At 40.8% G+C, this 12,288-nt stretch overlaps 1 protein-coding gene across 2 annotated transcripts in view; it reads right to left on the minus strand.

Moving 5' to 3' along the window:
* The window catches only part of LOC137286629 (armadillo repeat-containing protein 2-like), a 31,291-nt gene that overhangs the window by 4,558 nt on the left and 14,445 nt on the right, over positions 1-12,288 (minus strand). For both annotated transcript variants that reach the window (XM_067818581.1, XM_067818580.1), the window contains 14 exons: positions 11,667-11,746; positions 11,029-11,127; positions 10,426-10,601; positions 10,149-10,251; positions 9,450-9,622; positions 8,760-8,810; positions 7,869-8,014; positions 4,051-4,150; positions 2,807-2,947; positions 1,948-2,140; positions 1,609-1,731; positions 1,145-1,258; positions 739-871; positions 304-464 (listed from right to left, as the gene is read on the minus strand). In XM_067818581.1, the coding sequence (XP_067674682.1) occupies positions 304-464; positions 739-871; positions 1,145-1,258; positions 1,609-1,731; positions 1,948-2,140; positions 2,807-2,947; positions 4,051-4,150; positions 7,869-8,014; positions 8,760-8,810; positions 9,450-9,622; positions 10,149-10,251; positions 10,426-10,601; positions 11,029-11,127; positions 11,667-11,746 (1,793 nt within the window). The remainder of the gene's footprint in view (positions 1-303; positions 465-738; positions 872-1,144; positions 1,259-1,608; positions 1,732-1,947; positions 2,141-2,806; positions 2,948-4,050; positions 4,151-7,868; positions 8,015-8,759; positions 8,811-9,449; positions 9,623-10,148; positions 10,252-10,425; positions 10,602-11,028; positions 11,128-11,666; positions 11,747-12,288) is intronic.

Consider the following 12,288-nt stretch of genomic DNA (forward strand, 5'->3'; position numbering starts at 1 on the left):
TTTCATTTTGATGTCTTGCAGCTACTGCTGAAAGCAGGGATGACCCCATTGGTTTATAATGACCCTGACGGTTTATAAACATATGGAGTGTGTATGTTTTATGCTGCTTATATCAACATTCCATTCATCTCACAGCAGTAGACACCAGAAGTAGGCTACACACATTGCACCCATGAGAGAGTCTTTGATGTGAAGAGCGAATGCTTTAACTACTAGGCTATCTTACCACCCCAATATAGACAGAAGGAAGACTAACTAACTATGACATCAAGAGAAGGCAAGGGATGTGTAAGGGAAACTCACCTAGATATTCCACCAACACATCAATGAGATCCTGTGCCTCGGCCTCTCCAAAACAGGAATTTGTACTTGTGATCTTGGTGCTGTAGTTACACAACACTTTACACACAACACTTCCCAACTGCCAGTCCTCACGGCCAAAGTCTCGCAATACTTCAGTCAACCTGAAACATGGCCACAATGTCCAGAGTAAGTTCTACACCTGACCACTATCCCTGCCAAGCAGTGCATATCATGCTATGGATAGGACAGTCACAGAGTGTGAGAGTATGTTGATTTATACAACAGTACATAATATCAAAGTTTGAACAATTTTTCCCCAGAGTCCCAAGGAAACATAACAAGCAGAATGTTTAGCAGATGTCTACCTGCATCATGCAAGAAGCACACCAAGGTTCAGATCCAATCCTTGCAGAAATACACAGCTGCTTAACTTACTTTTTTATGCCACCCTCTTTCTTGAGGAGAGGCCGCTTGTCTTCATCAGCCATGAAGTTGATTAAAACACCACATGCAATGAACACCAGCTCTCTGTTTCCGGAGTCCAGCAAGGTGATCATGATCTCATCAACTGAAATTATCCAGACGACTCAACAGTTTCTGTTTGTAACACCAGTAATGTGACCACCTTGTGAACTAAACAACCTGTTAAAGTATTCAAGTCTTTACCTGCATTTCATTGTAATAATTTGGAGGATAATATCATAACAGTTTTGAATGTTTCATCATTCTCACTGATTTCACATTTCAGTAAAACCTCCATTTGGTTACCCACAAATTTGGAATAAAACACATTGTTGGAGCCACAGAAGCATAACATTAGAGACGTTCAAGTGTCACTCACCTTTCTGCTTGGAGAGAAGGTCTCTAACAGTTCTCTGCCTGGTCAGATTACCAAACACTCGCGATGCTTCTAACATGGCCTCCATGTTGTCTGTCATCACCAGTTTCAATAAGACTGAAGTGAAACAAGACCTCTCAAAACAATACCAGATCAGATGTCAACACATAACACTCAAACACACCACTGCTATGAATGAGTATCACAGTACCTTACATCTGCCCCTTTCTATTCTTCTGTTAAAAGAACACCTCAAACCTGGCCATGTGGGCCTTTAACTATTAACAGAACACCATAAACCTGGCAATGTGCCCCTTCAACTATTAACAGAACACCTTAAACCTGGCAATGTGCTTCATTAACAGTTAACAGAACATTCTACACCAGTCCCCAAGCCAGTTCAACTCATACTGTCCTGGGAATTTCTAAAGTAATAACTTGTAATTAGTGACAAGGCAATCACTCACCCTGAGCTACAGTGTTCTGGTGGGCTGTGATGGCACTGGTCTTGGTGGTATAGTATGACAGGTTGTTGATTGTAGCTACAGTGTTCAGAATCAGTTCCTCACTGCTTCCAATGTCTTTGGAATCTGAAGAAATATCATTTCATCATCAATGCACATCAGGCTTGGGAAGTTTCAGAAAAACATTTCAATAGACACATGTACTGACCCACCAAACTTTCAGATTTTATTGAGAAAAACAAAGTTCAAAGTTATCATAGACTTTTACTGTTTTCAGGCTTCTGATTCCTTGTTTATCAGTGTATGAATTCTATTGACATTCTTGCCCTAGTAAATACACACCAAGAATTGAGAGCAACAGCTGTACACATTCCACATGGGATGCTATGACTGGCCCAACGGAATCATTGATGGACAAGTTGGCGATTACTCGAACAACTTTGATCAGAACATCATCTACTGTGTTGATAGCACCATCACCATCACTACTGGTGTGTCTGCCATTTGAAGTAACATTGTCAGATTTTGACCTTTTCTGAAAGAAAGAAATCAGGTGTAAGTTATGCAAAACACAGACATAATCACATAGGTATGTTGTCATGATACACAGATAAATCTGAAGAGTGTCTGAGGGATGTGACCCCAGGCTGATGGGCTGCTTTGTGGAAACATGTACGGATACCCCCCAGTCATGCTGGTCCACAGATCATCATAGCCAAGGCAAGAAATGATCTTGATGTTTTACTTCCTCACTGTTAGATTGTATCATATTTTTACTACATAAAACATTCTGTTTACTTCACTTACTACTGTGTAAAGAACTTTCTTACTACTAATACTAATACTTTAAACAACCCATGTTCTGTAAAGCATACCGTCATCTATACACTGCTGTACTTATTCTGTGCCCCATAGAGGAATACATCTTAAATTGTTCTTGCCAAAAATCCCCCACTAAAAACAAACCACGAACATGAAAGGTGTAAAGAAAATGAATTCATTTTACTTCCATGTTATTTCACGTTACTTGGCACTTGCCATCGAAGGTTGTTCCTGTGACAGTTGTTGTATTTACCTTTAGACTGCATGTTGTTCCTGTGAGAGTTGTTGCATTTACCCGAGACTCCATGCTGTAGAATGTGAGAGTTGTTGTATTTACTTGAGATTCTGTGTTGTGGAATGTGAGAGTTGTTGTATTTACCTGAGACTCCATGTTGTGGAATGTTTTTAATACTGAAAGTAGGGTGGACATGGCATTAGGTTCCTGGAACAGTCTTTTCCTTGCATCATCGTTCTTGGCTGTGATGTTCCCCAGTACAAAACACACTCTGACAACGACGTCCTGCAACACAACACAGCAATACATGACAGAGGTCAGCATGGACACCGAGACATTGAGAGTCTGTTTCAGAAAACTTCAAGTTTTGATATTTCCTCATACAACCTATGCTGTGTGTCCTTGAAAGTCAAACTGGATGTTAACCACAAAAGCATTTACCCATACTTTCAAGAACAGAACCCCATCACATCATAACTCAATCTGAAAATAATCCTTTCCATCTTGCTGATGTTGTCATTCATATCTGCACTCAGTGTGCAAAATAGTTTCCAAATTCTGCTAGCCAGTGAAACTAGTTATGCCTGAAAGTTACTAGCCCACACAATGATTCACTAGTGTGAAAATTGAATGTAAACATGTGTTCCATCATTAAGCTGCAAATGTGATGAATATTTTCTTGCAAGATTTAAAAGTGTGTTATAAGTTGGAGAGAGTGATATCTTTACAAAGTAATCCCATGAAAAATCACTAGCCAGTCGGCTCAGTGAATGTTGTGATTTCCTGGCATGTCTGGATTCTTACTAGACATGGGCTAGCTTGCCAGTGGCTGTTTGCCACACTGTCTGCACTGAGTGAGTCATGTGCAGTCTCATAACACCACTTCCAGTCTGGGATAACATGTCTCCTCTCTCAGGCAATATTACAATAGAAACACCAATACTAGTAACTAGCCCATAACAAAGTCAAGTGCACTCCCACTGAGGATATCTTTCAGGATGGGACAAATTATGTCCATTATGGTACATCTCTAATGGAAGTCCCGTGCCTCAAGTCAGCCTATGGAGAAAGTACATGTACCAGCACAGGCACCTTTCAGCTTAATGACTGTGGAGACAGTTCCGACAGACTGAGACATTCCCTTTTGCATGGGGCAATCATCTGAGACTACTGGCTCCAAAAATTCATTTCTTTTTCGTAAGAAAGCATTCAGTTTTGAGAATCTTCATAAAATGATGCGAGAAGACAGTACTTACAGTACTAGCTGGTCCCCCAGTAATATTTATATGGGCTTAGACAGGTGATGTTAGTACAATAATTGCAATACAAGACAATCAAAGGACTTACAACCCTCATTCCCACCAAACTATTTAGAAACACCAAGTTACCTCCTTGTTGACATGTCTGTTGAGCAAATGAATGAAAGACTTGTAGCAGGAATGTTGATTGGCCAAAACAGTGCAGCAGTCCGTATGGAGCGTCACTTTACTGCAAGTAAACATAGCACTGTGTAAGCAGAATCATATGTCACTCTCCAAATCTTACACTATACTACAATGTAATTTTAAAAGTAAAATTGATATTTCATACTTATCCTGACTCATGCATATGATGCATGTCTCCTATGTGAACGATAGTGGAACACTTGAATTCCTTGTAGATCTCGTAAAGCAGATCCACCCATGACTTGCCTCCCTTTTCCCGCCAAAACAGTCATGTGACTTGCCGTGTTTGTCACTCCCCCCTGAATAAGCCCTTCCGCTTGGGTTTGCTAAGAAACCCAACGTGTTTTGATGCGCAAAGGTTGACACTATGGGTCAGGATAAGCATGAAATGTCAATTTTACCTGAAAAATTATCTATTTTTCCTGACGCATGCTCATTATGCTTCCAGAATCCAATGGAAATGGTGGGGGGTCAGGTCACTTTATGGATTCCTCAGCTGTCCACAGATAGGTCCTGTATCTCCCACCATGGGAAGTGCTGTACAGCACTCCATGGATCCTGTTCTTCCAACTTCCACTGTCAGCTGGGACCACTAGGACCACATTTTGCCATACTTTCTCTAAGACAAGTGCATCTCATAGATTTATGTTTATTGTAGTTATTCCATTATCTTCTTACTTGTTATTCATGTTTAACCCACAGATTGTGGTAAGATCATTACCATAAATGATTTGCAACCCTTTAATATACGGGCAAGATCGCTACCCACACAGAGTCTAATCACTTATGTTAGTCTAGCACATGGACTCTCAACCATAACTCTCCAAAAACGTAGGTTAGTCAACAAGATAAGAGTGAGATTTCCAGCTCCTAGTTGGTGTGCTACAAGTAGCTCAAACTGGTGAATGCTGGAGACTATTCAGTGGCAATGTCTCTGAGGAAGTGGTTGGCAAACACTGTCCCTGATTTCCAAAAGCAGCCCTCCTAGACGATATTGAGCAATGTCTGTGCAGAGCAAGTGTGGACGCCAGTGCTCTGACTTCTAGTGGGTTGGAAACTCTTGGAGGCTCCAGTCCTGCTGCTTTGTAGACCCTCATTATAACGGTTCTCATCCAGTATATTGTCATTGAGACTTCTCTGCTAAAAAGGGGATGACTAGGCATTTGAGTCAGTTTGATCTTCAATAGCACTTGAGGTACTAGAACCAGAGTCCTTCCCATGATATGCTCAGGGCATTTGTTGCCAAGGGTTGAAGGTTTGGCACTGAAGAGACGAAGATCTGCATGCACTTGTTGAATCTTGTAGCAATTAGGTCTATGGTGCTTATGTAGAACACTACTGTGGACCATCCAGAACTCAGTTGATCAGTGGACTTGACCAGTGGTGTTTGGTGTTTATTACTGCTCTCATCTCCAGCTGATTTATGTGAAGGCATTGTTCTCCTTTTGACCACTTTACTGAAATCACTTTCTTGTCGAGATGTGCTCCTCATTCCTTAAGTGCTGCATCTATATTGACCAGAACACATCATGTAACCAGTCTACTGTCGATGCACATTATGTTCACAACTGCTTGTGTGATGGAGATTCATCTTTGGCGCTTTCTTGAACATTGTTTGACATCGTTGGGTTCTGGCATGCACCTCTTTCGTCAGCCAAACGGTGATCCAACATAGCGATCTTCTGCATTATAACTTGCTTCATGAACACGCCTAGGTATAAGTTCTGCGATGTGGAGTGATCTTGATGTAATGAGGTCTAAGCGTTCATGAACGATGAGGCGCTGTCTTCATCTTCTTGAAGCCAAGAAGCGGGGTGATGTCCCTGATGACAGACATCTGTGTTGTCAGTGGCTTATCATCAATCAGATGGGTAGCTGTCGTAACTGCACTGGTGGATCATCTCCCTGATGAATCAGTCTGCATTAATGTAATTGTTGATCTTAAGAGTACCTCAGGCAGCAAATTCGGAGAATCTAGATGAACGTCTGAACTCCGCATCTGATAAATGGTGCCATCGCGAACCTTCCGTTCCCTAACTTTCCTTTCGTGAACCCTCCTTCCATGAACGTCTGTTGTTTCCATTCCATGAAGATCCCTTATGTGTTGATCTATGTCTGTGGGAGCTATGGGATGCTGACGTGGAATGACTGGATTATGGAGGTATTTCATTTCTTCCAATCCCTCCTGATGTTCTCGGATGTTGAGGGTTCCTGAACATGACTTTGCAGTCTCTCATAATCTTTTATGGAACCTTCTCCCGCTGTGAAGACCGAGTCTTCTGAACGTGAAGATCTCCAACATGAACATTCACAATCATTGTCTTCAGTCATAGGCTTCTTAGATGAGGACGTTGATCTCACAGGAACAGGTTCTCGAAGATCTGTGCTTTCCCGAACGCCCTCTCTCTTCAGATTGTTCTGACATGCAGCTCTCTCTTCAGCAAGCAATTGCTCATCATAGCCATCATCTGCGTAGTAAACCTCATGAAGTCGCCCAGGTTGAAGTTCTGCAATGTAGGCTGAAACTGACATGATATAGTCAAGTTGGCTAAGGTGCTGTCTCCGTCCGCATGAAGTGGTGATATGGTTGTGCTGATACCGTCTCTGATGTCAGATGTCAGCATTGCTGGAGCCTGGTCTGCATTGCTGGAGACTGGACAGGAACAGCTGTCATAGTTCTCACAGGTCCTACTTGTGCTGCATGTACATCTGCTTGATCAGGCACAATGTCTTCATTAAACCTCTGATGCATTGATCTGCTGGAATGAGTTGATTTCGTCAAGACTCCAGATGAAGATAATTTCTTCCAATTTTGCTTCCAATAATGTTGATTCACAAGTAGAAGACCTCTTCTTCACTGCAGCTACATCCTGACTAGCAGATGATGACTGCCCCTATAATGAACTTGGCAAATCACCTGAATCAGGCGTTTCAACAGTAGCTAACAACATGATTACTGGCATTATCTCCTGTGATGTGAGATAATTTCCTCACCCGATCAATTGCACGATATAATACAGTATCTGCAATGGAAAATGGAAGAACATGAATTAATGCACGACAAGCATTTGGGCCGCTGATTGCTGGTTTCGTCAAACGTGAACAAACTACATTATGATGAATTTATGTCACAAAATATGAAAACAAATTTGACATACGATGTAAGCTAACTATGGCTAAAACAATACATAACATAATTTGGATAAAAAAATCTAAACGTCAAAGGGTACAGTGCCATACAGAGGACTACAGTGCTCATCCAACCATCCACTTGGCCGATGAAGGAGAGAGAGTGACATGCATGGCAAGTCACATGACTGTTTTGGTGGGAAAATGGAGGCAAGTCGTGGGTGAATGAGCTTTTCCATCTGCTGTATGTGAACTACAAGGAATACAAGTATTCCACAATCATTCGTACAGAAGGAGATAAGCATAATAGGCATGAGTCAGGATAAGGAAAAATATACAAAACATGAAGATCAGTAGACAATCATAAGAAGAGATAGCTGGATTGAGTTTAACGCCCAACACAGCAATATTCCAGCTATATGCAATCTATGAAATATCTGGACCAGACAATCAATCAAGTCAGCGAGTCCTGCCATGATAAAGCATGGGTTAATGAAGACCACTGCCAACCCATATCTTCACTGATCTCATGAGAAGAGACAAAGGGGATCAGTGGTCGGCTAATGCCAAGGACATATGCTCATATATGCTCACACATCAGGTCAATCACTGTGTGCAGATGTTCAGCTTACCTGAATATTCTGGATATGTAGAGGACGAGATCACAGTCATTAGGGTAGGCATCAAGGAGATGACTCAAGCTCTCAATGACTCCAGTCTGCAGGAAGCGCTCCCTCCCCGATCCCACATCAGCAAGGTTGCGCAGGGCTGCACAGAGCTGCACACAGGATAATCTTCATAAACTACACACACACAGCAGATACAGCTCACTCTAAACCCAACAGAACTAGATCTTAGATGGTGTAATAATTTTTTTTATTCTCTACAGCTTATGGCTTGTTTCTTGCGCATTATCTTCATAAACATATCAAAAAGATGATTCAAAACAAATATAAAGACTTTAATATAAGACTACAACAGACACGATAGAAAATGATATCAAGATAGACAGCCACTGCAGTGTTTTGATAACATACTAACATTAGTAGTGGTGTGTGGGCTTGTGCACAGAGCCCTGGTCACAAATACGTTACACAACATTGGTCATGGAGAGTAACTCGATGGGCGACTGCATTTGCCAGTTGGACACCTGAGTCTCTATGACTTCAGTCCTTCCCCACAATAAAGGACATATGACCTATGTGGTCTCTCCCTAGGCAAGCATGTTCGTTAAAATAATGCCTATCTTCACCCAGAAATGCCTATCTTAACCCATCCTCGTGGGATCAACCATAAAACTGTTAACCTTCTCGTGCCTGACAGACGGCTTGGGTTTAATGTTGTAATAATGCCTTAGAGCCTTGAGCAGCAATTTGTTTTAATTAAAATATTTTTATCATTAAAAAGTTTAATATTAATATCAGAATGAAGTGCAATCAACTGTGCTTTGGAAACAATTACATACATAAGAGCACACAAAACCCTTCATGAACCCCTTCAGAATATACAAAACAATTATTTACCTGAACCAAAATATGTCCAAACTGGTCACTGACTCGTCCGTTGTCTCGATTCTGATCAGAAAGAACATACATGCAGAGCAGAGTGACAACAGGAAGAAACAGCTGCTGACAACTGACATCCCAGCTGACAATCATTACACGCAATTATATGATGGGAACAAATTAGTTCATTAAGTTAACAACTCCTCAATTCCGTGTGAGATATTATCATGATGCTGTTCACAGATGTACACAGTTTACCTTATGTTTGACTCTGTTTGTACAAATCCACAGATGAATATGAAATGACTGAAAGAGTTACCCAGAGCATCTATATCTATAGCAAAACAGACTGTATACACATTAAGTTGAATCGTTCAGACATTTTGTGCTCCAAGTTTGTATAAATATCATATAAATCTGTGAAAGAGTAAAAATAGCGATGAATGTGGGTTTTTATTTTTCCAACGGTATTTCAGCCACATTAGTCTAATGAAGGCAGCAGGCTTCAGGTGTTGTAGGCCATGGTCGTTACCACCTTCAAGACGGCACACACTGATGCCTACTGCAATAATAGTCCAGTCAACCCACTGAAGGTGGCCACAAAGCAGCCGACTAACTATCATCCATACTTGAGACCACTATTCTCTTGAACTCCAAGCAGGCACTAGTTTTTGACTAGTGTGACTGTGTAAAGTTTGCTATGCTCACAGTTTTTTCGATATTGTGCAGGAGTCCAGCTAGTGTCTCGATACACTCCTTCTTGGCCAACCTCCTGAGTATAGTTGGGTTTCCAGTGAGGAACTTGATAGCTCCGACACAGTAGATGAGAGCTTCACAGGATGCCACATGGTCAGTAGTACGTATTGTCTCTATCAACAGGTCTGAAACAACAACTTCCAACTATTTCCACAAGACTCAAGTACACTGTTGTCAAATATGGTTCTGTCTCGCTTGTGATCGTCTCAAAGTACAAGCTTGGTCCCTGTATATTCCTGCCCTCACCATTTGATGGATGTGTTAAACCTCAGAAAACTCAAAGTGTCAATATAGGCTCCTTTAACTGAGACAGTGTTGGTAGTACAGTCAAAACCTGATGAGTCGAATGCTGGTGTCTGAAATATTATGCAGAACTCGAAGTACCTGTCGGCCCCAACCAGATGTTCTTCCATCATAGACATATTCAGGTCTCAAATACATTGATAAGTCGAATTTATTACTTGGTCCCCAGCAACTCATCATGATTTGATGGTACTTGCACACACAAGGTGCAGATGAAGTTACATGTACTGTTGTGAAACAACAGGAGGATATGTGCCTTAATCTAACTGGCTGTTAAATAGGATTGGAATATGAAGGATCTTAGTGACATATACACATATATTTCTTCCCCACTCACAGACAACTCACCCAGAACATTGCCTTCTAGGAACTCCTGGTCGTTCTTCTCATTACGGCTCACTTTAAACACCAACTTACAGACATTCAACAGATTATTGCCTCCCACCTTAAACTGGAAAAGAGATTTTGTATTAGGAAGAATGTATAACAAACACTTAATGTTAAATGCATGTTCACCCACCCAACTTTACTTGAAACTAGAAGAAGGAACACTAACATGATTGTTCATAGATGCTTTATTTTTGACATGTTGTAAACATCACTGAGCTATGACCAAATCACTTACAGCCAATATCAGCCTGGCTAGCTTGAGCATGACTCTGGGTTCTTCAACATCCAGCAACTTGAAGATAGCTTTGAGAATAGACGATCTCTGCTTGTAGCTCTTGGTCAGTTTTTTGTTGGTGTCCAGCACAATGTACAGGTCCTCAGCCAGCTCCCCAAGCTTCTCATTGTCCCTGTCTACAACACATACACATGGTGAGACCAACCCTCCGTCCAGTTTACCTCTCTCAAAGGTTTGTTGCTATGGAAACGCAAATCCTCTGACTGATGCAGAGTGAAATTCTAATCTGAATACAAAAGTGGGTTTCGTAGATGGTCTGCATCAATGCTTTTTACTGTGAGTCTTCATAACATATTTCTTAACACTATGGTTAAATATCATCATAAACAGGTGGGACAATTTTGTCATATTTCATGGAATGTACTTGAATACAGCTTTACTTTGCATCAAAACACAGCTCTGACCAGACAAAGTGGCCACACTCTATGTGTGTATAGCTTTCAACCTCAGCCTTAGACTGAAAACCTAAATTTGCTGCCACATTGTCTTCCTTTGTATTACAGAGACACTGAACCAATGCTGTTGCAGGTTGTGTATACTCACTCTTGCCAAGAGCTGACATCTCATCAATCACAGGTGCAACTTTGTCTGTGTACAAGTTGTCATCACCAACGTCAAATGAGTCTCTTTTCCCAGCACTCCCTAGAACAGTACAGGGAGGAAGAATCCAGTAACAGATCTACATTAGATTTTACCTTAACTTGGTGATCTACATTAGACTTTATTTCAGTCAGAGATATACATTAGACATATACTTCTGTCAGAGATCTACATTAGACATATACTTCTGTCAGAGATATACATTAGACATATACTTCTGTCAGAGATATACATTAGACATATACTTCTGTCAGAGATATACATTAGACATATACTTCTGTCAGAGATATACATTAGACATATACTTCTGTCAGAGATATACATTAGACATATACTTCTGTCAGAGATCTACATTAGACTTTATTTCAGTCAAAGATCTACAATAGACATATACTTCTGTTAGAGTTTCACATTACACATATATTTCAGTCAGAGATCTACATTAGACTCTAATTCAGCCAGAGATCTACATCTAACTTTACTTCAGTCTGATAGCTACATTAAACATATACTTCAGTCAGAGATCCACATTAGGTATGTGCTACATTTGGAGATGTGTACAAGATGGACATTACACTGACCACTACGAGTCTTCCCTGCACTGCTGGACTTGCGTGAGCTGCCACTACCCACCCTCTGTTCCCCATCATGGGATCCACCACTGAAACAATGAAACATGCACTAAGCTCCAAGGATCACAGGATGACTTTCCAATATCTACGATGGATTACATTAATCAAAACGATATAAGAAAATGACTGACCCCAATTGAAAATGTGTGTGAAGGGATACTTTAAGATTAGAATCATTAAAAACTTGTAAAGCTAGTGCTTCAGAACATAGAATTCGTTTGGGGTTTGTTTTTTAAGGAATACCTTTAAGCAGTCAAGTAAACATAGGGTCAGTATTATTTGTTACTGCTATACTGAGTCTATCAAGCTCTAGTAAAAGGTCGTGCCAGTTAACCACTGAGCACCTGACCATCCAATCAAATGCTAGACAGTTGAATGGATTTAACCAATGAGACCACTGCTACTATTTTAGGGTTGGGTGGGACTTACAAAACGGGTTTTGGATTTTCTTTCACATGTCGCTTCCACTGATCTCTCAACAAATGAAAATCTGCATAGAACACAGGTAATTCACCTGCACTGTATTTAATATCAGCTTCTATTTCTGCAAGATGACATAGTGGAATATTGA

The sequence above is a fragment of the Haliotis asinina genome, chromosome 6 (assembly GCF_037392515.1).
Source record: "Haliotis asinina isolate JCU_RB_2024 chromosome 6, JCU_Hal_asi_v2, whole genome shotgun sequence".
Taxonomy (NCBI): Eukaryota; Metazoa; Mollusca; class Gastropoda; order Lepetellida; family Haliotidae; genus Haliotis; species Haliotis asinina.